Source organism: Quercus suber, unplaced genomic scaffold (genome assembly GCF_002906115.3).
Source record: "Quercus suber isolate HL8 unplaced genomic scaffold, Cork oak 2.0 scaffold_266, whole genome shotgun sequence".
NCBI classification, from domain to species: Eukaryota; Viridiplantae; Streptophyta; class Magnoliopsida; order Fagales; family Fagaceae; genus Quercus; species Quercus suber.
The window spans coordinates 762,406-789,597 of record NW_027069722.1 but is presented as its reverse complement, the minus strand read 5'-3'; the positions used below and the strand labels follow the sequence as shown (position 1 = coordinate 789,597).

At 34.3% G+C, this 27,192-nt stretch overlaps 1 protein-coding gene across 1 annotated transcript; it reads left to right on the top strand.

Annotated features, from left to right (window-relative positions):
• The first annotated feature begins 5,150 nt into the window (after window positions 1–5,150).
• On the top strand, window positions 5,151–26,033 carry LOC112024450 (uncharacterized). The gene is made up of 18 exons (XM_024057086.2): window positions 5,151–5,335; window positions 6,090–6,263; window positions 6,826–7,007; window positions 7,473–7,578; window positions 7,721–7,797; window positions 8,503–8,590; window positions 9,218–9,407; window positions 11,099–11,225; window positions 15,393–15,473; window positions 15,581–15,682; window positions 15,772–15,867; window positions 16,086–16,160; window positions 16,491–16,610; window positions 17,418–17,546; window positions 23,405–23,482; window positions 24,289–24,375; window positions 25,319–25,405; window positions 25,525–26,033. Exons 1-18 carry the CDS (start codon window positions 5,281–5,283, stop codon window positions 25,573–25,575), a joined length of 1,905 nt encoding a protein of 634 aa, XP_023912854.2. The 5' UTR covers window positions 5,151–5,280; the 3' UTR covers window positions 25,576–26,033.
• Window positions 26,034–27,192: the final 1,159 nt, after the last annotated feature.

Genomic DNA, 27,192 nt, shown 5'->3' with positions numbered 1-27,192 from the left:
ATATTATACAATCAAATAAAAAGAGAAATTCATATATTGATAACAACAACAATAAAAAAAACTCGCAAATACATAAAGTTTACAATTGCCTTTTACGAGTTTTATATTTTTAAATCGTTACATGATAGTCTTATTATCAATGCTACATAACTACGTCTCTTTCAATGTACACAACCAAGCAATTATTCATCCACTGAATGTAGAACAAATTATGGAGCAAAATTTAATTTTATTGGCATAAAAAAAAAAAAAAAAACTAAGGGTGTTCCCCATTTTTTTTTTGAAGGGTAGACAAAATAAAAAATTTTAAATTATTATATAAAAAAAAAATTTCAAGTCAAGGTGGTCTTGGGACCACCCTGGCCTTAAGGTGGCACCGCCCCTATCACCAGCATCGACTTTCGATTCCATCAACCTCTTCAGTCATGGCCAACCATTGTCTCCAATCATGGCAAAACAGCCTATTTAATTAAATCAAACTAATCCCAATCATCACTCTCAAACTCACCAACCACTATAGCCAAAACTCATGTTTCATACCCAAGCCAAAATCATCACCATAGCTGAAACCCATGTTTCAAATCTACTCCTTATTTTTATTTCTCTTCCTAGCCACTAAATTACTTTTATGTTTTTGCTCTTTCATTTTATTTTTATTTTCATTTTCGTTCTCTTTTGTTTCCTAATTTTTATACTGTGACCAAACGTATTTTGTGTTAATTCTCTTTAAATTGTTTTGTTGTCTTTGATTGATTCAATGATTCGGTTTCTCTTTGAAGTTTGGTTATTAGGATTTGATGATATTGGCTTGGGTTTGAAACGTTGATTTCATCTATGGTGGTTGGTGGGTTTGAAAAGAACAGTAGGGATTGGGTTAGATTTAATTAAATAGGTGGTTTGGCCGTTACCGGCGATGTTGATGGCATTAGAGGCCGGTGGTAGGAGGACGGTGCCGACAAAGGTTGAAGGTGGGTGGTGGGAGGTGTTGGGTTCTTTTATTTTAGGTAATTGAAATAAGAAATGTCAGATTTAATTAAATAGGTGGATATGCGATAGGTATTTATTGGTGGAGTAAAGAGTGAAGTAGAAAAAATAAGACAATTTAAAAAATGAGTCTAAATCTTATGTCCTACTTTTTCTGCTCCACTCTATACTCCACGAATAAAAACATGCCACATGTTTGGACTTTTAAAAAATGAGACAGAAGATCTGAAATTTTAAAAAAGGGAGTGAATGATAATTGTTGTGTGTTAAGAAAGGTAAACAATTAAAAAAGGGTAAATTACAAATTATCTGTCTGTAGTTTGACCGAAATTTAAGTTGCCTACCTGTAATTTAAAATTTGACACTTCACCCACCTGAGGTTTGATCAAAATTTAAGTTACTTACTTGTAATTTGAAATCCTATGATACAAGTGTTCTGCTAGATTTTTTTTTTAATCTTATTTGATCTTGTATTTTTATGTTTTTTGTGTTTTTGGAGGAGAGAAATATAAAAGTTAAGAAAAATTACATATGTAGCCATGTTTTTAACTGAAATGGGTTATGGCATTCTAACTAAACTAACCTCAGGTGTGCAAAGTGTCAAATTTCAAATCATGGACAAATTACAATATACGCACCTGTGGTTTGACCAAAATTTAAGTTGCCTACCTGTGATTTGAAACTTGATACTTTACCCACTTAAGGTTTGATTGAAATTTAGGTTACCTACTTGTGGTTTGAAATCCCATTATGCAAGTGTTTTGCTGGATTCTTTTTGATCTTATTTGATTTTGTATTTTTATGTTTTTTTTATTAGTATTGTTTTTGGAGGAGAGAGACATAAAAATGGATACATATTTAGCTATGTTTTTAACAAAGTTGGGTTATGAAACTTTAATTAAGCTAACCTTAGATGGGTAAAGTGTCAAATTTCTAACTACAGGTAAGTATCTTAAATTTCTGCCAAACCACATGTTTGTAAGTTGTAATTTACTATTTTCAGACTAGAGGTAGACAACTTAAATTTCAGTCAAATCATATGTGGATAAGTTGTAATTTGCCCATTAAAAAAATTAGTATTTTAATAAAATACAATTAATAGATTTTTATATGCTACGATGGCAATACGAATGCTGTAACGATTAATGAACAAGGCTGCTACATATTTAGAAAAAAAAACAAAAAAAAAGAACAAGGCTGGAAGAGCTTGCTCTTCCAGCTCTGCAGGTTAACCAACCCTAGCACGACGACATTTGGAAAAGGATTTGGAGACTCCTTGTTCCAAACAAAGTTCGGAACTTCTTATGGCGTGCATGCCATGATGCGATAACGGTCAAATGAAATTTATGGAAGAGGAAAATTCTCACGGAAGATGTTTGCGAGCACTACCTTTTAGCCCCTGAGACAATCTGCCATGCTTTATGGGAGTGCCTGAAGATCTCAGAAGTGTGGGAAGCTATTTCGGGCTGTAAGTTTCGACAAATGCATAGCTTTTCATCTCTAAGGGACCTGATTGACTTTGGCTATTTGGAGGGTAAAAATATAGAGCTGATGGCCATGGTGATATGGACAATTTGGTACCAAAGGAATCAGATCAGAGCGAGGTAGAAGGACTTCCCTCCCTCTCAGGTGGTCCTTCAAGCTACGCAAGCTCTATCTGATTTTAAGCAATTCAACATTTCACTCCCATCTTAGTAGGACGTTACTAGACAGTCACGGGTTTGGTCTCAATGGTCTCCCCCTCATACGGACTGCTTCAAAATCAACTTCGATAGGGCCACGATTCCTAAACTGGGCAAGGCAGGGCTGGTCATTGTGATCCGAAATTGGCAAGGTAGTGTTGTGGCTTCACTCTCGGAACAAGCTCCACTTCCTTTCTCACCAAACATTGTCGAAGCTATGGCTGCAGCTAGGGCGATTTCTTTTGCCCAGGAACTTGGTATCAGACCTTTTATCCTTGAAGGAGATTCGGAAGTTGTGATCAACATCCTCAATTCTATTGAAGACTCAGTTTCTCCATTTGGTCACATCATTTCTTTGGCTAAATCCACTTAGATACCAATGTTTGTATTTCCTTTTCTCATGTTTTTGGGATTGGTAACAAGGTTGCTCATAACTTAGCTAGACATGTTAGAGGTTTATCGGTGTGGTTGGAGGATGCTCCCCCCACCTTTATTCTGTACTTTTCGCCAATTTTGGCTAATAATATTAGTAGTCTTCCTTCTCAAAAAAAAAAGAAAAAAGAAAAAAAAAGAGACCAATAACAAAGAGAAGCCATTTCTTAATCTTATTTGTTGTCTTCGTTTCTTTTTTTGGTAAACTGGGAATATCATTCAACTAAAAACAACCAGAAACATCAGAAAGAAGGTAGAGCCTCATCTGAGACAGCCCATACAAGTTAGAAAGAACATTCAAAATACAAAGGAGAGGGGCATTGAGGTACATAAAATCAGGGACTTGGGAGCAACCTAATCTAGCTAAAGCATCGACGCACCAGTTGGCTTCACGATAGCAGTTGGACACTTTGACTTGACAAAATTGGGAGATGAGAAGCCTGCAGTCAGCCACAATAGAAGCATTATTAGTATTCAAGATTTCGACATTACACATCAAATTAGCAACTACTTTTGCATCCAAATCAATTTCAAGAGCACTAATTTGCATATTCAAGCACATGTTGAGACCATTCCTAAGAGCCCACAGCTCTGCAACAAAGCTAGTGGCTATCCCAAAATTCCTAGCAAAATTTTGGATAATTTGGACAGACTCAATAGGAACTTTCTATGGGGCTCTATTGAACTAAAAAGAAGAATGCATTGGGTAGGATGGGAAAAACTTACCTAACCTCTGGATAAGGGTGGCCTTGGCCTCCAAACTGCCAAAGGAAGAAATTTGGCCTATCGTTCAAAGCTGAATTGGAGGTTCCACTTAGAAAAAGACTTGCTTTGGGCCTAAGTTTTAAGGAGAAAATACATGATCCAAAGAAGAATGTCTTCTAGTAATGAAAACTCTCTCCCTAACTCTTGAACTTGGAATGTAATGAAAAAAGGAATGGATGTTTTCAAGAGAGGAACGAGATGGAGTCTTGGCCAAGATAGCAACTTGAGGTTTTGGTATGACTCTCGGACTTTGAATGGCCCTCTCAAGTCTATTATTCACGGCCCTCTTACTAGGGAAGAGGAAGAGATCAAGGTTAAAGATCTTGCTTCACTCGATGGCTGGGATTGGGGAAAGCTTTCTGTGATTCTTCCTCCAAAAATTTGCCTGGAAATTCAGGTGATGCCTCGTTCGCATTCTAGTTCTCCTGAGAATCACAGAAAGCTTTCCCCAATCCCAGCCATCAAGTGAAGCAAGATCTTTACCTTGATCTCTTCCTCTTCCCTAGTAAAAGGGCCGTGAATAATAGACCTGAGAGGGCCATTTGAAGTCCAAGAGTCATACCAAAACCTCAAGTTGCTATCTCGACCAAGACTCAATCTCGTTCCCCTCTTGAAAACATCCATTCCTTTTTTCATTGCATTCAAAGTTCGAGAGCTATGGAGAGAGTTTTCATTACTAGAAGACATTCTTCTTCGGGTCATGTATTTTCTCCTTAAAACTTGGGCCTAAAGCGAGTCTTTTTCTGAGTGGAACCTCCATTTCAGCTTTGAAAGATAGGCCAAATTTCTTCCTTTGGCAGTTTGAAGGCCAAGGCCACCCTTATCCAAAGGTTGGGTAATTTTTTCCCATCCTACCCAATGCATTCTTCTTTTCGGTTCACTAGAGCCCCATAAAAAATTCCTGTTGCATTTGTCCAAATTATCCAAAATTTTGTTAGGAATATTTGGGATAGCCACTAGCTTTGTTGCGGAGCTATGGGCTTTTAGGGATGGTCCCAACATATGCCTGAATATGCCAATTAGTGCTCATGAAATTGATCTGGATGCAAAAGTAATTTTGCCGATTGGATGTGTAATGCCAAAATCTTGAATACTGGTACTGTTTCTATAACTGAAACTTTTATATTACGACAAAACCCTCACAATCGTATATAAAAGGGGAAAAAAAAAAAAAAAAAACTCAGATAAGTACAAAAAACAAACTACGTACTGTTATAACTACAGCAAATTGCATCACAGTCAAAATCCACACGTTCTCTTCTAAAAAAAAAAAGTCTCTGCTAATCTCATTCCCTCTTCTAAAAAAAAAAAAAAAGTCTCTGCTAATCTCATCTCTGCCTCTCTGTTTCTCTCTCTCTCTCTCTCTCTCTCTCTATTGCTCTGCTATTGCTACCGTTACCAATCACATCAACAAAAAATGGAGCTCAAACCTGGTCTTTCAGCTCTCGTTACCGGTGGAGCCTCTGGAATTGGTAAAATAATAACCATAACTTTCCTTTCTACTATTATCTGCGAAAATTTTGAATTCTGATTAATTTAGCCGAATTGACCTCTCAAATCATCCACATACAATAGCAATGGATACTGCATTTTTTTTTTTAAATTATTGTTTTTTAAAATATTGATTCTACAGTGGAGAGTTGTGTTTGGCTGTGCAGAATCGGATTTGATTGTGTTACAGATATCTCTAACAGATTGGAAATTGATATCTCGTTTTTTTTTTTTTTTTGCCTAACTCGTATACTGTTGGTTGATGTAGCAACCGAGATGTGATCAAATTATCAAAAATTCTCTAACAGATTGGAAATTGATATCTCGTTTTTTTTTTTTTTTGCCTAACTCGTATACTGTTGGTTGATGTAGCAACCGAGATGTGATCAAATTATCAAAAAAAAAAAACTTACGCCTTGTAAATGCTATTTCAGTGTGTATGAAATTTTGTTTATGCAAACTGATCAGTTATCACCGCAGTTGGGTTCATAAATTCAAAATGATTGGTATCTGGCTTTTTATAGTCTGTGAAAAACTAGTACATTAATTGAACAATTTGCGGGACATCCAAACAAGCACTGACACTTCATTTGAGGTGCCTTACCAGTGTTGTATCCATTAAGCCATGTTATAATTTTTCAAAAATTGATCGTGTTGTACCCGTACCTGTGTCTGTGCTTCCTAGTGGCGATGATTGGTATATGATGTGGTCATTTGGGGGTGGTTGATATGTAGGTAAAGCGCTTAGCCTGGCTCTTGCAAAGAAGGGAATATTTGTGACAGTTGTTGATTTCTCAGAAGAAAATGGAAGGCAAGTAGCATCCCTAGCTGAAAAGGAGAGTGCCAAGTTCCACTCCAACTTAGAATTTCCGTCTGCTATCTTTGTAAAATGCGATGTGAGCAACACGAGTAAGTGAAAAATATTTGTTTCTGCTATATGATCTCATTTTTTCAGAGCTACTGTTTACACAAACACACACCTGCATGCTAGAAATTGGTGTTTGGTTCATGCTTAGCACTATAAAGTAGATATTCACTCAAAATGAAAGTATAAACTGTTTGGTTTTTGGAGTATTTGTATCCAAAAGTATTGCATATTGTAATGCTGTTGGTTTGCTTGTCTTCGTTGCATCTTCATTAAACAAAGCACAAGTTTAGCATATGTTATTATGTACTCGAAGTAATGACACAAAAACATCTATTGAGAGACTAATGTATGTCACAGAATTTTGTGAGAAAGCTTTTAAGAAAAGATAGAAAAATACTTGTTCATGTGGCACGTTTTTGTCTGCATAAATTGGCAAGGCATCTGTGCACACGTACACACCCACAAAATTTGATTTAATATTTCTTTTAGTTTTTCTCACTTTTTGACTCTTTGAATTATAAAGGCAAGTAATTTCTTTGACAGGCACATTTATATATTGTGTTTGTTTACAGATAATAAATTTAATCTTTATGGTATGAACAGGAGAAACAGCTGCTGCTTTTGAGAAGCACTTAGCTACTTATGGAGGATTGGACATCTGTATTAACTGTGCTGGAATAAGTAATCCTATTCCATTTTACCAGGATAAAACTGATGGCACTCGTTCATGGAGACACACTGTTAATGTGAACCTGATTGCAGTTATTGATTGCACTCACCGTGCGGTATGCTTAGTATTTTGACTTGGTTGTCCCTTATAGTTGCCTAATTTAGTGTTTTTCTGAGTGCTGCGAGAAGCAGTTTGGTTAACAATGTTGAGGACATCTTAGAACCTTGAGATGCAGAGTTGTGGAATTATATTCCTAGAACCTTCAGATGCAGAGTTATAGTTGCCTGAAATGTTTTAATAGTTTTTATTGCGTTCTTTACTTTACAAAATGTGTTACCATTATTTCCAGTTTTCCACCAGTAAAGCTTCTTTCTACCAGCTCATCAAAGGGTCATTTAGCAATCTTCTGGGGAGAGTAGCTGCCTAGAAATGAGATATGATAACAGGGCTTTTTAAAATTTATATTCAAGAAAAGAAAAAATTGAAAATGGGGGGCATTGATGTTTATCCTTTGATTTATTCATTGATCACAATACAGTAATTGGTAAACAACAATAATCACTTAAAATTCTTAAATCAGATTAAGGCCATGGAATCTGCACAAAAGCCTGGTGTAATTATAAATATGGGATCTGCTTCTGGTCTTTATCCAATGTACGCTGACCCTATCTACTCTGGTTCAAAAGGTTTGTTCTATTTGTTACTTATTTGGTAAATATATACATTTGATTATGTATCAAAGTAAAACATAAAGAATCCTAAAATGTGTTTTAATATCTAATTAGTGCCTCTTTAACATGTTATTAATAATTGGTTATTTTTTTGTAGGTGGTGTTGTTTTGTTTACTAGATCACTTGTACCCTACAAGCGTAAAGGGATTCGCGTCAATGTGCTTTGCCCTGAGGTAAGGTTCTGGATGTTCTTGGAGCAGGCAATGCCTTTGAGCTACAAGGCTCTCGGCATATTTGAATTGTAATTGAATAGGCATGTGATATGCAAGTGCTGAAAATTATCTTATTTTTCCCTTTGGGGGTGACACTAATGTTCATTTTTGTGACGCCAATTTATATTTTCAATCATATTTCTCATGGTGAAGTTCTTCTACCAATCATAGTTTCCTTCTGAATTTTATATCATGATGCAAATACAATCAGATGTGCAAATTTCAAACTTCATTTGGTATAATTGTAAATAAATTGCCTTGCAGTTTGTGCTTGACTTGTCCAACTGAAAGCTTTCACTCATATGTTCTGCATAAAGAGTGCCTTTAGAAAATTTGTGAGCAAATTTAGATGAACCTAACATTGAACCAACTATGCCATGCTTCTCTTTGGATCAGTGGCTACTTAACTATTTACAGATAGCAGAATACAGATTTATTGATCAACTCTTGTCAAAATGGGCAAATATCAGAATTGGCTGGCTGAATAAGCATCTTAAGAAATTGCTAATGACCTTTTTCCTGTTTTCATTTAAAAAAAAAAAAATTTATGGGAGGATAAGTATAGCAATTGTGCTTTGTTCTGACTGTGGATTGATAATCAACAGGAGTTCTCTGTTAAGGTTTTTATAGCATATCATATTGAATGACCCATGAATTTGAATGCAGTTTGTTCAAACTGAGATGGGCTTAAAAATTGATTCTAAATTTGTTGGCAAGATGGGGGGCTTTCTTCCGATGGAAATGGTGGTGAAAGGTATGGGCTATGTCCTTTTCTTTCAATGAAATTTGATTGGAAGTGGCCATGTGTCATTTCAAGTTTCAATAATGCTGTATTAGATGCTTAGTAACTTTCTCAAGTCCATTGCATGTTTCCTTTTATTATAAGAAAGATGCAAGGTAATATTTCTGGTACACATTGGTAATGTTTATAGTGTTTTGTTCGTAATGCACTGAATATCTCTGTTATCATAGCTCAGCTCTTTTTAGTGGTTTGGCCCTATAGAGAAGTTAAGGTGGGGCTTGGGACAGGGATGGATATAGGATTTTTTTTCTTTTGCTGATAATGAGAAAAATATCTTGCCTTTTTTTTGCTTTGAAAGTCAGTTTTATGTAGAGTGTCAACCGTATGTAGTAAAAAGGTGCAAACTGAAAACCCTTGAGAAAGGCTATTGGCTATGCATTTCCACATTCTTCTAGTATCTTGTATTTATATGTGTGCTAGTTTTCTAGGCAGGTACTTCAGGCATATTATTATGAAACCATGTGTTTCTTCGGCTTAATTACAACCCTATAGAAGAAACATTTTATGCAATTTATTATATCAGTGATTGTTTTACTTTTCAAATCAATTAATGATATTCCAAGATATTATGCCTTTTAGGTACTTTTGAGCTTATCACTGATGAAAGTAGAGCTGGTTCGTGCCTGTGGATTACCAATCGCAGAGGCATGGAATATTGGCCCAGTCCTCTGGAAGAAGCAAAGTATTTGCTGCATTCTTCAAAATCTAAGAAAAGTTTTCCACTTAAAGTTGTATCAAGTTTCCAACTTCCTCATAGTTTTGAGAAAATGTGAGTAACTATGTCAAACTTATATCTTTTTTTATCTGTAAAAGAAACTAAGTACAGTTTGTGGCTAGCCCCTTTTTTATGTTATGTGGTTGCTTTATGTGAATCTATGTGCTTCAGCTAGAAAATGTACAAGAAATGTTCTTTTTCTTCTTTTCTTTTTTTCCCCAACTCTAAATAATAGTTTACATTTCCTCTTTGGCTATCTTTAAATAAGTTCTTCGACAAAAAAGGTTAGAATTTTTACATTTTTTTAATTTTTATTGGTAAGTTACACTGACACTATATGGATATTGAACTTGTGACGCAACCTCCACATTTCTCTGACAAGGGGACGATGTGCCATTTAAGCTAGAGCTTATTGGCCGAATTTATTACTAAAGATATTATTGTTTTTTCACATTTCATTTTAAATGTAAAGGGTAGTATTGGAAAGTTATATATTAAGGTATGTGAACTCTTTTTATACTTGTCTTTAAAACTTGTGCATATTCAAGTGGGGCTATTATTTAGAGATGGAGGGAGTGATATATAAGAGTTGTCCATACTAATGTTTAATTGGAAAGTTATCTACTAAGGTATGGGAAATCTTTTTATACTTGTCCTTAAAACTTGTGCATTTTCAAGGGGGGCTTATTATTTATAGACAGAGGGAGTAATATATAAGAGTTGTCCATACTAATTTTTATTTATTAGATTTTATTCCAACTTGATTATTTTTGTTGATGCGATTTATATATGAAGCTTCTCCCTTAAGCATATGGCCATCCTAACCTTCTATTTAGGAAACTTCTGTGTACCAGAGTCCTCTTATGCTTACAGTCAAAGCTCGTCAGAGGCATTGGGGTGCATTTTGAACTGCTCAGTTTATGCCAAGGATAGCCAGCTTAGTTCATGTAATTTAGTCCTTCAATTTAGAGATTCTTCAAAATGATCCTTTCTTAATTCATTTGTGCAGACCTTACCCTAATTTCAGTGGTGAACCATTGTAAAAGGGAAAAAAAAGGTTGAGTGGGAAAAGGAGAGCTGATTGGTTGGGTATTAGAGATCATTTTTTTTAAATGGGTAATTACACAAGCACCTAGTGGCTCTTGAACCCACGATCTCACCCTCCCTCTTTGTTTTTTAGAAGGAGAGGAGGTACCATTTGAGCTAAAGCTCATGGGTAAGTGGGATATTAGAGACCATATAAGATGAACTTTAGCAAATTTGAATAGAGAAGTTTGTAAATAGTAGTAGCTAATGAGCTATGGGAGCTTAAAGAATTAGTGGCTCTTATGACATAAAATTAATCTATTTTAGTGCATTCACAGCGAGGCACTTGGTGTTTGTGTGAACTTGTAAAACTCTCTATGAGGTGGGATTTTGGTTGTTTAAATGTGATTAATTTAATTTCTTTACTAATGCTTCATTTTACTACCGCTTCATATCTTCCTTATATATATATATAAATATATTGGCTTTTACGAATAAATGAAACATAGAAGCAATCAGCATTTATATCTTTAAATCAACTTGCTTATTGATTAATTAGTCATGAATATCTTGAAAGGCAATTGTTTATATATATATATATATATTTTGTAATTCAAATTAATTTTTTTTACATATATTTCCTTTTATTATATAATACAGTGGTTTGCTCATTACCTTTTGAAAGTTACTTACTATTGTTTTTGTTTCTTGCTCTTCAGAGTTGTTCACACCTTAAGTCACAATTTTCGTAATGCCACCAGCATTGTGAGCACGCCATTAAGATTGCCCATCAAACCGCATCATGTTCTTGTGAAAATCATTTATGCTGGTGTAAATGCTAGTGATGTAAGTTTTTTTACTCCCATCGAAAGGATTATTCTGAGTTTGAAAATTTAGTTTTTTGGGACAAAATTGTTTTGTTTGTTTGTTTTTTGGCATCTCTCTCTCTCTCCCTCTCTCTCTCTCTCTCTCTCTGTCTCTCTTAGCATATGTCTAAACTTCATCATGCAATCAGTAAGGATAAAACTGAATTTGGTGGCTGTAGTGGTTCAACTGGATGAATAGCCACTTTTTCAGTAGCACTGTTGATATTTGCCGTGTATATATATAAGTGGAAAACGCGGCCAAATATTGTGCCTTGTCCTGGTGACAGATATGATTTTTTATTTTTATAAGTTTGGCTACAGATATGATTGCCCATAATTTAGTAATTCAGCAAGCTTAGACATGATTAATAAATTGTACTTAGTGAGCAAAGGCTTCTATTTTATTGTTTTTTGATATGACACTTTGCCTGCATATAACATAATTCATATATTTATTTATTTATTTTAATAATACTACATAATTCATATTCTTACTTTTGTCTCTGTCGTTAGTTTCCATTAACGTAAGAGTCATTAAGCTCTATCATTAGTCACTGATATATTAAAACAAGTATAAAGCTTTATAAAATAAGTTTCCAATTGTAGTGTAACATATCTTAGTAGTTCATAAGAAAACGGTTTGACCGATTGGTGCGGACACAAGATACAAGCCCCCAATTACACGCACGTATAGGAGAAAGAAGATGGCCCAACCTGTGGCCTTATGGCTAGGGCCTATTAGTCATTGGGCTTGAGTTTCAGCAAGCCCAAATATTTAATAATTAGGGTTTCTTTAGGGTTTTTGGCCCAACCTGTGGCCTTATGGCTAGGGCCTATTAGTCATTGGGCTTGAGTTTCAGCAAGCCCAAATATTTAATAATTAGGGTTTCTTTAGGGTTTCTTTATGTTAGCTATTTAAACACTTTTTGGGATTATTGTAAGACAGTTTTGATGATTATTAAAAAAACGTGTGTTTTCTTTTACTGGTGCCGACTCCAGTTTGCTTGGTGCTGACTCCAAGCAACCCCTAGGTGCTGACTCCTAGGGTTTTATCTCTTATTCTATTGTTTTTGTGGTTGTCCTACGTCACCGATTACAGCAACTAAGACATCCTGGTACCTGAGATTCTGAGCAGCTTGTTTTAGGGACCCCTTTATATTTTTCTTGTTGGATTTTGGCCATGTCCCAGCTCTCTTCTCAGTGCTTAATGATGCAATTCAGAATATGAATTCGAGAAAATAGACTTTAAGAAGGGAATCAGAGAGCTATCAAATTTGCAAGAACATCTTAACTCAATCCCTAAATGGAAGGGAGATGAAAAGCCACAAATGTTGGTGGCTGAAAGTTCAATCAATTCCATCAAAAAATCTGTTGTTACATCTTCAAAATAATCTATATATTATTTATTTATTTTTATAAGTAATAAAGATTTATTGATATAAAAAAAAGACACCCAAATACACAGGGAGTATACAGGGGAGTACAGATCAAATTCAAAATTACACAAATCAAGTAAATCATAAATTGAAGAAAAGGATTGGTTTCTCCACACTGACAACCAGTCCAATAAGGTTCTAAAAAAGAATAACTTGAGATCAGGTAGAGAACTCTCACTATCTTCAACGCACCTACTATTTATTTCCCTCCAAATACACCACATCAAACAATGTGGAACAACAATTCACATATGTCCATTATGATGGCGACCAAACCTTCAGAAAACTCTTGAATAAGGCAATAAGTTGCTTCTGTATCTAAGATGCAATCCCAATCACTAGGACGTCATTCACATGTCATAAAAATTAAAAGACTTAACATAACAAAATATTATATATATATATATATATTTTTTTTTTTTTTGTAATTCAAATGAATTTTTTTTACATATATTTCCTTTTATTATATAATACAGTGGTTTGCTCATTACCTTTTGAAAGTTACTTACTATTGTTTTTGTTTCTTGCTCTTCAGAGTTGTTCACACCTTAAGTCACAATTTTCGTAATGCCACCAGCATTGTGAGCACGCCATTAAGATTGCCCATCAAACCGCATCATGTTCTTGTGAAAATCATTTATGCTGGTGTAAATGCTAGTGATGTAAGTTTTTTTACTCCCATCGAAAGGATTATTCTGAGTTTGAAAATTTAGTTTTTTGGGACAAAATTGTTTTGTTTGTTTGTTTTTTGGCATCTCTCTCTCCCCCTCTCTCACTCTCTCTCTTAGCATATGTCTAAACTTCATCATGCAATCAGTAAGGATAAAACTGAATTTGGTGGCTGTAGTGGTTCAACTGGATGAATAGCCACTTTTCAGTAGCACTGTTGATATTTGCCGTGTATATATATAAGTGGAAAACGCGGCCAAATATTGTGCCTTGTCCTGGTGACAGATATGATTTTTTATTTTTATAAGTTTGGCTACAGATATGATTGCCCATAATTTAGTAATTCAGCAAGCTTAGACATGATTAATAAATTGTACTTAGTGAGCAAAGGCTTCTATTTTATTGTTTTTTGATATGACACTTTGCCTGCATATAACATAATTCATATTTTTTATTTTATTTTATTTTAATAATACTACATAATTCATATTCTTACTTTTGTCTCTGTCGTTAGTTTCCATTAACGTTAGAGTCATTAAGCTCTATCATTAGTCACTGATATATTAAAACAAGTATAAAGCTTTATAAAATAAGTTTCCAGTTGTAGTGTAACATATCTTAGTAGTTCATAAGAAAACAGTTTGACCGATTACAGCAACTAAGACATCCTGGTACCTGAGATTCTGAGCAGCTTGTTTTAGGGACCCCTTTATATTTTTCTTGTTGGATTTTGGCCATGTCCCAGCTCTCTTCTCAGTGCTTTATGATGCAATTCAGAATATGAATTCGAGAAAATAGAGTTTAAGAAGGGAATCAGAGAGCTATCAAATTTGCAAGAACATCTTAACTCAATCCCTAAATGGAAGGGAGATGAAAAGCCACAAATGTTGGTGGCTGAAAGTTCAATAAATTCCATCAAAAAAGCTGTTGTTACATCTTCAAAATAATCTTTATTTTATTTATTTATTTTTATAAGTAATAAAGATTTATTGATATAAAAAAAAGACACCCCAATACACAGGGAGTATACAGGGGAGTACTGATCAAATTCAAAATTACACAAATCAAGTAAATCATAAATTGAAGAAAAGGATTGGTTTCTCCACACTGACAACCAGTCCAATAAGGTTCTAAAAAAGAATAACTTGAGATCAGGTAGAGAACTCTCACTATCTTCAACGCACCTACTATTTCTTTCCCTCCAAATACACCACATCAAACAATGTGGAACAACAATTCATATATGTCCATTACGATGGCGACCAAACCTTCAGAAAACTCTTGAATAAGGCAATAAGTTGCTTCTGTATCTAAGATGCAATCCCAATCACTAGGACGTCATTCACATGTCATAAAAATTAAAAGACTTAACGTAACAAAATACTTGAGTTCAGGACACAACAGCAACTAAAATCAACCAAGATTGATTGCATAATCAAACTTAAATAACAATAGGTTGCTTCTGTGTCTAATAAGATGTGATCACAACCACTAGGATGTCATTCACATGCCATAAAAATTAAAAGACTTAGAACAAGAAAATACTTAAGTTCAAGACACAAAACAGCAACTAAAATCAACCAAGATTGATCAGATAATCAAATTTATGGATGTCTACACTTCCTTTTAGTGTTCCTCTTTGGATGATTAAGTGTGTAAAAAGTACTATTCCATATACTTTGCATCATTTTAGCATGGTTGTTAAGGATTGACAGGCCTCCATATCTGCAACATGTCAAAGTTTGAAGAATTAATTGGTCCATTGCCCAATCTTGGTAGGTAAGTTAAAGCATTGGTCAGTCTTCTCTGTATTGAGGATACAGAGAAGAGATTCTGCCGGATGTGGAGAATTAAATGGGATGGGGGTGGGGGAAAATCTAGGAAATAGATGTCTCATGAAGTCAGGCCTTTTAAAAAAAAAATATTTGTTGCCAGGTATTTTGATGTCAGGATCTTTTGCTGCCATTTTGTACAATAACTTCTACTCCTAATATAACTCCCTCTCATTCTCATGTGCACACACTGATGAGGATTATTGACAGGTAAATTTCAGCTCAGGACGTTATTTCAGTGGCTCAGATAAAGACCAAAGCTCCAATCTTCCCTTTGATGCTGGCTTTGAGGTTACGGAAAAATGATGCTATTTCTTGATATTCCAATATTCTGTGGTTCAAACAAGTATGGCTACCTATGGTGGTTAGTTGATCTTCATTTCACTTTAATGTTGCAGGCTGTGGGAATAATTGCTGCAGTTGGAGACAATGTGACTGACTTGAAAATTGGCACTCCTGCTGCAGTCATGACTTTTGGAAGTTATGCTGAATTCATAATGGTACATGATCTTGAAAGACATCGTTTTTTATGTGTAGAAAATTTTTATTTTATATCTGTGTTAGTCATTTGAGGGGTTTCACATCATAGGTTCCTTCAAAACACGTACTCCCAGTGGCGAGACCAGACCCAGAAGTTGTTGCCATGCTTACTTCAGGATTAACAGCATCAATTGCTCTAGAAAAGGTTACTCTTCATAAACACACTTGAAATATTGTTTTCGTTTTAGGTGGACCCTTTGTCATCACATTTGCTATCTCAATTCACTATAAGTATTTAGTGTTTATTCACTAGATTCTTTGTTTTGTATCCTTCAATGTTTTCTGTTATAATTTCTTAAGACCTTTTATTCAGAGACCACATTTGCCTCTTCTGACAATATTGTTCCCATGTGGAGCTTTCAGGCTGGACAAATGGAATCTAGAAAAGTTGTTCTTGTGACGGCTGCTGCCGGAGGGACAGGTCAATTCGCAGTCCAGGTTTACTTTTGACTATGGAGATACTTTTCTATGACATGACTTTGCTGTTTCTATGAATGTGCTTGTCCACTTTCAACAGAAGCAGACAGTGACTTTGTATACTCCATCTTGGTTTTGGGAGACACCAATTGAAATCTGTTTTTAATCATGTTATTATATAGATAGTACCACAATTTTTATTTCAGAAGAAATAAATACAATAGAGAACATTAATCTCATCACTAACATTTTTCTTTCTGTTGTTACTTGTTCTTTTTTAGTCATTTTTTTCCCATTGATTAAAATTATCTTTCTTATATCAAAAGGCAATATGAAATTCTATATCTGCAGCTTGCAAAATTAGCTGGAAATACAGTGGTTGCAACTTGTGGAGGTGAGGAAAAGGCCATGCTATTGAAAAATTTGGGAGTTGATCGGGTGATAGACTACAGAGCAGAGGACATTAAAACTGTATGTCTCTTTTTTCCTCATTTTTCTTTTTCTTTTTCTTTTTTTTTGGGGGGGTACTTGGTGGGTTTGGAAGCTGAAAGTGAATTTTGACTTAATTTTATGTGAGGCAGCAAGTTAACTAAATCAGCCAATTGGTTTGACTACATCAACTTCTAGTTTTATTTGACGATTTTCAGTTTTCATGGGCTTGTAGAATAAACATGTGAAACTAAGCCATTCATATATGCATATGTGCACAATTGTTAGCCATTAAGATAAATCACAAATTCAAAAGGCAAAACAGGCACTAGTGAACAGTTCTTTTGACAAAGCTTAGCTACTTTAGCAACTTGGCTGGTTATTTGAGATTCCCAATTATTCCATTCCCTGATGTTAGCAATTTATTGCAGTCAAATTGGATCATTTTCTTCTTGATACCCTTTACTTCTATATTTATGAGTTTTTATAGTTCATTAAACTAATGCATGCAATCTGCTATATGGTTGTTCCTCTGTGGTGAACTAATCTGTATGAGATTTATAAAATCATGTAAACTCAAGTAAAATTGATTTTGGATCTGTTTGTACATTGCCAATTTTTCAGTGTAGCTTCTGTATGAAATTTATGCCATTCTTAAAATTATTTATAGAAAGCAGCATGAATATACACGAGCCAATCACATGTCTCCCAGTTTCTGTTCATTTAGTCTTATTTAGAATTCAGTGTTTTGTAATGCACTTGGTCATCACTTGGATATGCTATATGCTTTGAATCTGATTCATCCCAATGAACATGTCATTTTTTCTACTTTTTGTCACGATTTCCCAGGTTTTGAAGAATGAATTTCCCAAAGGTCTTGACATCATCTATGAGTCTGTGGGTGGTGACATGTTCAACCTGTGCTTGAATGCTTTGGCAGTCTATGGTCGACTTATTGTAATTGGAATGATATCTCAGGTTCTGGTTTTTTATTTTATTTTATTTTATTTTTTAAGTTAGCGTCTCAGGCAACTGATGTTTCAATGCATTTCTTTGTGTGCCTTAAACTCTAAAATTTTGCAATCAACAGCGTGATTTGAGAATAGTTTGCAATATCTGCCCACGACCCAAATCAGTGGTGCACATTGCAAAAGTTTTCAAAGTTTAGGGTCCACATTACAAATACCTTTGTGGTTTAGAGAGCACATTACAAACACTCTCATAGTTTAGGGTGGATAGTTACCCACTAAACTGTTAATTTTGACACTAATGTAGACGTTAGGGTAGACATTGCAAATTAACTTTGAAGATTATTATTTTATGCATTTATTATGAAATGTTCATATCTAACGTTGGCATCATTTAAGATTGAGTTTCAATTATGATCCAGTCAGCTGAGAACTGTACCAATACAATAGAATATAATTAACTAATAAGACCTAAGATAAAATCCAATTGACTATTAAAATTAGAATAGATTTCCAAAATTAATATTAAAATAAATTTTCTTTTACACTCCCGCGAAAATTTTCCTTGTTAGAATACTTACTGATTTTAACTTTTAAACTTCCTCACTAATAATATGGTTTGAGTTTAAAATTATATTGGCAGCTCATATCCTGTATGCCTTTGCTTGATCTTTAAGTTAGATTTAGCTCCAACAAGACAATTCTTCAGAAGTAATAAAATTTTTACCACTTTGCTTACAAACATGGTTAAAGATGTTGATAGTCTTACTTGAATTATGTGTCCTATCAAATTAGTCATAGATCAGAATATTGAATAGTAAGCTTAGTTAAAATCTAAGCCACAATAGGTCAAAATATATGACATGGATTCCTGTCAGTAATAGATATCAGTGCCTTCATATTTGTAACTGAATATGTTACAATGATTTAACTCTGATGCTCTTTTTCAAGTTTGATAAATTACCAATTGTTCCAAAAGCTTAAACTATTAAGAAATTGAGAATTTAAAAATTTAACAATAATTCCATCACTCTCCCACTTTTGTGGGCCTAGACTCCCCCTTAACAAATCANCCAGCCTTATAATTTCCACGTGCAACCCATTTTAACACCCTTGGTACTTCTGAATTGCAATCCCTGTCCATTGCCCGAGTCTCCACTCTGCACTTCGTATCTCCCCCTTTCCTTCTGTCCCAGAAGACTCGCCTGCTCCCTGTCACATCAACCTCCACTAAAAGGCTTCTTCCTGACCAGTAAGATCTCCTAACAGCACTCTTCTTCCCTTTTAAATAATCTTTTGAATTCAAACTGAGGAGTGGGTAGCGTAGCCTAGAGTTTTTTGCCCCTACCTCTGACTCCTCATTAAAGCTCAGCTCCTTCTTGTCCCCTCCCACCACCTCCATCTTATCTGCCTTGCCCACCGGAACTACCTTCACCTTGGCACCTTTATGTCTCAGGTTCACCCCCTTCATCTCCTCTCTAAACTGTGCCTTCTTCCCCTTATCTGAGTAACCTAGTTGCTTTAGTTGCTTTCTATCCTCTATACCTCCATGAGAGCCTTGTACAACTTCAGCAAAGGTTCTAGGATTTTGAGTCTCCAAGTTAAACCTCTGCACCTGAGGAATAAACTTTGGGAGACCATAACCACCCACCGCATAATGGGAAGGGAACAACAACTTTCTCAGCTCAAGACCAAAGGCCCTCCAACCACTTCTCTCTTTGCCTTCTGGAATTATGATCGACCTCCTAGACCCACCAGCTTTGAGCTCAGTCAATAACAGGAACTGACCCGAGGAATTGAAGCTACTTTGGAGAGTAAATGCAATGTCACCTACTCTGAAAATAAAAAACTGTTTGGAGCTCTTCCCAACCACAAGTTCTTCAATACTATTCATCAACCAAAGTGCTGCAGTCTTGCCTAAGAAGACTGATCTCATAAAAAATTTGCCCCTCTCAAAAATCCTTAGCAAGAAAAAACGACCCCCTTCCTCTAAGACTAATTGAAAGGATTTTGACTCAATAAAAAATCTGCGAACTCCCCCCATCACAATCACTATATCTTACTTTAGTCACTGAAAGAACTTCTCAAAAGAATCCTCCTCTCTAAATTGGTAGAGTTATGAGTAGAAGCTAAATTGTAGACAGATTAGCACTACAATGCATTATTTTGCTGGTCATCTTCAACATGACATGTTTTGAGTTCTGTTGTCCATTCTTTTGCTCTGTCTTCAGGCAGTAGAAGAATCATATAATTAGTTAGATTTCCAGTTTGCAATTTCCCCTTTTGCCTCTCTTGCTAACTTAATAAATATCCCTTTGTCATCACATTTGCTATCTCAATTCACTATAAGTATTTAGTGTTTATTCACTAGATTCTTTGTTTTGTATCCTTCAATGTTTTCTGTTATAATTTCTTAAGACCTTTTATTCAGAGACCACATTTGCCTCTTCTGACAATATTGTTCCCATGTGGAGCTTTCAGGCTGGACAAATGGAATCTAGAAAAGTTGTTCTTGTGACGGCTGCTGCCGGAGGGACAGGTCAATTCGCAGTCCAGGTTTACTTTTGACTATGGAGATACTTTTCTATGACATGACTTTGCTGTTTCTATGAATGTGCTTGTCCACTTTCAACAGAAGCAGACAGTGACTTTGTATACTCCATCTTGGTTTTGGGAGACACCTATTGAAATCTGTTTTTAATCATGTTATTATATCGATAGTACCACAATTTTTATTTCAGAAGAAATAAATACAATAGAGAACATTAATCTCATCACTAACATTTTTCTTTCTATTGTTACTTGTTCTTTTTTAGTCATTTTTTTCCCATTGATTAAAATTATCTTTCTTATATCAAAAGGCAATATGAAATTCTATATCTGCAGCTTGCAAAATTAGCTGGAAATACAGTGGTTGCAACTTGTGGAGGTGAGGAAAAGGCCATGCTATTGAAAAATTTGGGAGTTGATCGGGTGATAGACTACAGAGCAGAGGACATTAAAACTGTATGTCTCTTTTTTCCTCATTTTTCTTTTTCTTTTTCTTTTTTTTTGGGGGGGTACTTGGTGGGTTTGGAAGCTGAAAGTGAATTTTGACTTAATTTTATGTGAGGCAGCAAGTTAACTAAATCAGCCAATTGGTTTGACTACATCAACTTCTAGTTTTATTTGACGATTTTCAGTTTTCATGGGCTTGTAGAATAAACATGTGAAACTAAGCCATTCATATATGCATATGTGCACAATTGTTAGCCATTAAGATAAATCACAAATTCAAAAGGCAAAACAGGCACTAGTGAACAGTTCTTTTGACAAAGCTTAGCTACTTTAGCAACTTGGCTGGTTATTTGAGATTCCCAATTATTCCATTCCCTGATGTTAGCAATTTATTGCAGTCAAATTGGATCATTTTCTTCTTGATACCCTTTACTTCTATATTTATGAGTTTTTATAGTTCATTAAACTAATGCATGCAATCTGCTATATGGTTGTTCCTCTGTGGTGAACTAATCTGTATGAGATTTACAAAATCATGTAAACTCAAGTAAAATTGATTTTGGATCTGTTTGTACATTGCCAATTTTTCAGTGTAGCTTCCGTATGAAATTTATGCCATTCTTAAAATTATTTATAGAAAGCAGCATGCATTTGCAGAGCCAATCACGTCTCCCAGTTTCTGTTCATTTAGTCTTATTTAGAATTCAGTGTTCTGTAATGCACTTGGTCATCACTTGGATATGCTATATGCTTTGAATCTGATTCATCCCAATGAACATGTCATTTTTTCTACTTTTTGTCACGATTTCCCAGGTTTTGAAGAATGAATTTCCCAAAGGTCTTGACATCATCTATGAGTCTGTGGGTGGTGACATGTTCAACCTGTGCTTGAATGCTTTGGCAGTCTATGGTCGACTTATTGTAATTGGAATGATATCTCAGGTTCTGGTTTTTTATTTTATTTTATTTTATTTTTTAAGTTAGCGTCTCAGGCAACTGATGTTTCAATGCATTTCTTTGTGTGCCTTAAACTCTAAAATTTTGCAATCAACAGCGTGATTTGAGAATAGTTTGCAATATCTGCCCACAACCCAAATCAGTAGTGCACATTGCAAAAGTTTTCAAAGTTTAGGGTCCACAATATTACAAATACCTTTGTGGTTTAGAGAGCACATTACAAACGCTCTCATAGTTTAGGGTGGATAGTTACCCACTAAACTGTTAATTTTGACACTAATGTAGACGTTAGGGTAGACATTGCAAATTAACTTTGAAGATTATTATTTTATGCCTTTATTATGAAATCTTCATATCTAACATTGGCATCATTTAAGATAGAGTTTCAATTATGATCCAGTCAGCTGAGAACTGTACCAATACAATAAAATATAATTAACTAATAAGACCTAAGATAAAATCCAATTGACTATTAAAATTAGAATAGATTTCCAAAATTAATATTAAAATAAATTTTCTTTTACACTCCCGCGAAAATTTTCCTTGTTAGAATACTTACTGATTTTAACTTTTAAACTTCCTCACTAATAATATGGTTTGAGTTTAAAATTATATTGGCAGCTCATATCCTGTATGCCTTTGCTTGATCTTTAAGTTAGATTTAGCTCCAACAAGACAATTCTTCAGAAGTAATAAAATTTTTACCACTTTGCTTACAAACATGGTTAAAGATGTTGATAGTCTTACTTGAATTATGTGTCCTATCAAATTAGTCATAGATCAGAATATTGAATAGTAAGCTTAGTTAAAATCTAAGCCACAATAGGTCAAAATATATGACATGTAATATAATTAACTAATAAGACCTAAGATAAAATCCAATTGACTATTAAAATTAGAATAGATTTCCAAAATTAATATTAAAATAAATTTTCTTTTACACTCCCGCGAAAATTTTCCTTGTTAGAATACTTACTGATTTTAACTTTTAAACTTCCTCACTAATAATATGGTTTGAGTTTAAAATTATATTGGCAGCTCATATCCTGTATGCCTTTGCTTGATCTTTAAGTTAGATTTAGCTCCAACAAGACAATTCTTCAGAAGTAATAAAATTTTTACCACTTTGCTTACAAACATGGTTAAAGATGTTGATAGTCTTACTTGAATTATGTGTCCTATCAAATTAGTCATAGATCAGAATATTGAATAGTAAGCTTAGTTAAAATCTAAGCCACAATAGGTCAAAATATATGACATGGATTCCTGTCAGTAATAGATATCAGTGCCTTCATATTTGTAACTGAATATGTTACAATGATTTAACTCTGATGCTCTTTTTCAAGTTTGATAAATTACCAATTGTTCCAAAAGCTTAAACTATTAAGAAATTGAGAATTTAAAAATTTAACAATAATTCCATCACTCTCCCACTTTTGTGGGCCTAGACTCCCCCTTAACAAATCAGGTCCAACATGTGGAATTTTCAACCTTTTCAATGGGAGGGTATTATTGAAACAAGTTTTGAACTCACGACCAATTACTCTGATACCATGATAAATTACCAATTATCCCAGAAATTTGAACTGTTTAGGAAATTGTGAATTTAATCATTTTATCATAATACCTACATATTCAAAAAAATTTAACCATAATACCAACAAAGTTCTAAGCCCTGTGCCACAGATCTTATGATTGACAGGTAACTTGGAAGAGTTCTTGTGCTCGAATGTATACTGATCTTGTACATCCTAAAATCTACTTCCCATCAATTTGTTGAGTCAACAATAGAGCAAAATGTATATGTACCACTATTTTTTCTTAGCCTTTTGTTTCTATGTTTGATGACTGTTCTTGCACATGGCATCATTGGTTTCGATTTTTCTCCAATAAACTGATTCATTCTGGTCTCAGTATCAAGGGAAGCATGGATGGAAGCCATCAAATTATACTGGACTATGTGAGAAGATTTTGGCTAAAAGCCAAACTGTGGTATGTAGCTGCCAAAAGATCAAACTGCTGTTGTTATACATTGTGATTACCAATTTTGTTAGTTTTGATTTCTTCCAGATGTTCTCTCATTTAACTTCTTACATTGTTAAGGTACTAAACATATGATTTCTGGTCCAAGTTTCAAACCCTTGACCCCATCATAAAATCTCATGCAGACAATCACTCTCCAAGAAATAAGTGTTTTTCTTGGTCACCTCTAGAGAATATAACTTGCATTGTGCTCTTACTGGTGATGTTGTCACTAATTTCTTTTAGGCATTGAAATCACTCCTTATTTTTCATATACATATACATATATGTATGTATATATATTTTTTGAGTAAAACCAAAAATCTTACTTTTAGTTTATTACATTACTGGCTAGTAGTAACTTTGTGAATTGTTACGCTCTGAATTTTATGACTGTCAGCATTTTGAGATTCTAACACCATGTGTCAGCCTTTGCCTTTTGAGCCTTGATGCAGAGACCTGACTGTTATGCACTTATGTTTGTGTCTCCCAGGAAAAAAAAAATAATAAAAAGAGAAGAAATTTAAACTCGTGCATTTTTTTTTTATTTATAAAAATTTAGTCATTGAGCAAAGTGTACAAAAATAAGTCTGCAAAGTTTTCATATGATAATTGTTTAGACCAATTCTTTTGTGTTTCCTAAACATTAAAAATAAGTGAGTTTCTTTTTCTGTGATTCTTAGCAACCAAAAGGAGATCTAAATAAAATATTTTGGGGTGACATGATATTGGACTTCTTTGCGATTTTGTTGTTTTAATGATACCAATGTTTTCAGGCTGGATTTTTCCTGGTACAATACAGTCAATTGTGGCAAGAACATCTGGAAAGACTATTTAATCTTTTCTCTATGGGAAAGCTGAAGGTAATGCATATATCCTGGTATATGTTTGATACTTTTTTTTTTTTTTTTGGGGTGCAAGTGAGCATTTGTTTCTGTCTAGATGATTGTGACAAGGTGGATAAACAATGTGGAGTAGCACTATTGTTCCTTTTTCATGTCATTGTGTGTATGTGGAATCACTTTTATTGCATATTGTGCTGTGCAGAAAATAACAAGAAAATAAAAGCTAATGCCTATTGTGGCATTTCATGAATTTCGTCATTATACATCATTAGCAGGACATGATTTACTATTGTTCTTCTTCTATTTATTCATCCCAACATTCAGTCTAGGACATGTATCCCCCACTGCCCCTCAGCCCACCTCAACTCCCAGGCCTAGATTATCTCCAACATGTATAACTTATGGTCAATAATAGGAGTAATTTTCAGTGGGTTGGGGGAAGGGCCAACATTGGACCAGGCTGCTAATGTGTTAATACTTGTTGATTATAAAATTAAATATAGGGACAATCTATAATGGGGAGGGGCAACACCTCTAAAAGGTGATGGTGGCTTAATGATGTTCTATGAGATGTGTTTGATCTCTCTGACCATTTCAATCATTTAATTATCTATTATACATGTGATAAGAGGAGAGAAATGAGTAGAATATTTCTATTCCTTGATAATCTAACTTACTTTTTTAGCCTTTTCATTTAGCTAAACCCCAACAAACCCCCCCCCCCCCAAAAAAAAAAAGAGAGAATGAAATATTAAAAAAAAAAAAAAAATCAGTTTATGATTTTTTTTTTCACATAATATTTATTCACAAGTTACTGTGATGGGTAAAAAATAAGGATCAATAATCCTATCAATTCACTGATAGACCATTTCATTGTTAGCTTTTCCTTCAAGGGAACTTCAATAGTTAAATGAACTTAGGTGATCAGATGTTCATGTTTCTTCTAATTCTGTTGTATTAGGTTGCTGTGGACCCAAAAAGATTTTTGGGCCTCCATGCTGTTGCAGATGCTGTTGAATATCTACATTCAGGCAAAAGTGTAGGCAAGGTATGCATTTCTGGGGGAGAAAAAGAGAGACGTTTTTCTTCTTATTCTGTCTCAGAATGGTTATGGTTGCAGAAAAAATTGCCCAAAAATGTTTATCTTAAAATAGGAAACTTTTACAGGTTGTTGTTTGCATTGATCCATCCTTCAGTCAACAAATGGCGAAATTGTAAGCAAGTGTTGTCAAAATATCTCAGATATAATTTTCATCAACTTTTGAACAATAAAATGTCAGTGTGAAAAAAGAAGATTGTGGGCTAGCAATATATACTGCCATTATCTGATGGAGCTAGTCTCAACAGTAATGATACTTAAGAAAGCACAGGTGATAACATCTTGAGCTTGTTTCATATCATTTTGTCATTTATTGTGAGTTACTGTTGGACAAAAGCAAAATAGAATAGAAAAAAATAGTAATATGAAAAGCTTTGGTGCAAGTTTTGGTCCATATAAGATCCAAATCCTTTCTGTTGTATATATACTTTCTAATAATGTTCACTACCCTTTCTATTTATCAAACAATGAATAAGATGTAACTGAAATTCAAGGCTCTTGATTATGTAAGGAATTCCAAGGTTATTTAAATTAGCCCAAGCTTTATATATTGATTATGAATGGAATTGTGAGGTCATCTAGAAGCATGTTAATGTCTATCTCTATTGTTGAATGTAAAACAATTTCAAAATTCTTGATGATGGAGCTCATTTCTGTGCATTTTGGGTGATTAAGATGATGTCTCAACTTCCAAGACACTCTCCCAATTAAGTTGCTGTTTCAAGCACAAAAGATTTCAATTTCCAGGGGACATAATTGTACGCTCTCCAATTTTGAGCATCTAATGCTCATCCATTTAGTTTCAGTGCAGCTAATAGAAACTGATGCGAAATGAATCTAATCATTGATGCTAAAGAGTGCAAAGAATTTGTTACAAACTTATGGGTAAAACTCACCCTTGAAAACCGGCTTACAAGGGGAGGGTGCTCAAGAACGCCCACTTAATTAGGGTGGTGATTGGCTTTGACACCAAATGTTACAAACCTATGGGTAGAACTCACTCTTAAAAACCGGCTTATAAGGGAAGAGTGCTGAAGAGCTTATAAACATACGGTTAAGCTTATACTTAACCAATGTGCGACACTAGGATCATAATAGATTTCAAGTACAAATCATCGATGTATAGTGCAAATAAGATTACAAAATAATAAAGGGAAGATGATATAGTAAGTTGAAACAATTGAAGGTTTGAAGTAGAGATTGTTTGACCTGAAAAGAAACTCAAAACGTTCAAAATGTATGGATAAAATATTATTTTCGTCAATAAAATTTAGCTCAAAATTTGAAAGTTACAACCCCAAAATTTTGAAAGGTGTCAATTTCATCTTTCTATTATCTAAAGAGAATTTCATGTGAAGATAATATTAACATGAGAAGTGAAATTGATACATTATTAATTTTTGAAGTATTTAAATTTGGGATGCAAAAATCGAACTTAGTCAAAAACCTATAGTTGAAAAACATATTTTAAAAGAGAAAAAATATGTGGCTTTTTGTGGAACCATAAAGTCTACAAGTATTAGCCAAAATCTCTATATTTCAATTCGCCTTCCTAGGTATTTTTAACAGAGACATTGAGAGTTCAAATCCTCCACCCTTATTATAACTAATATCCATCTAATTATTAAAAAATAAAAAAGAGAATGTTTTTTAATAAAAAAAAAAAATCTCATCACACACTTGTTATTGCATTTTATACACACTTCTTTTTGAAATCGTGTTTTAACTGTGTATGA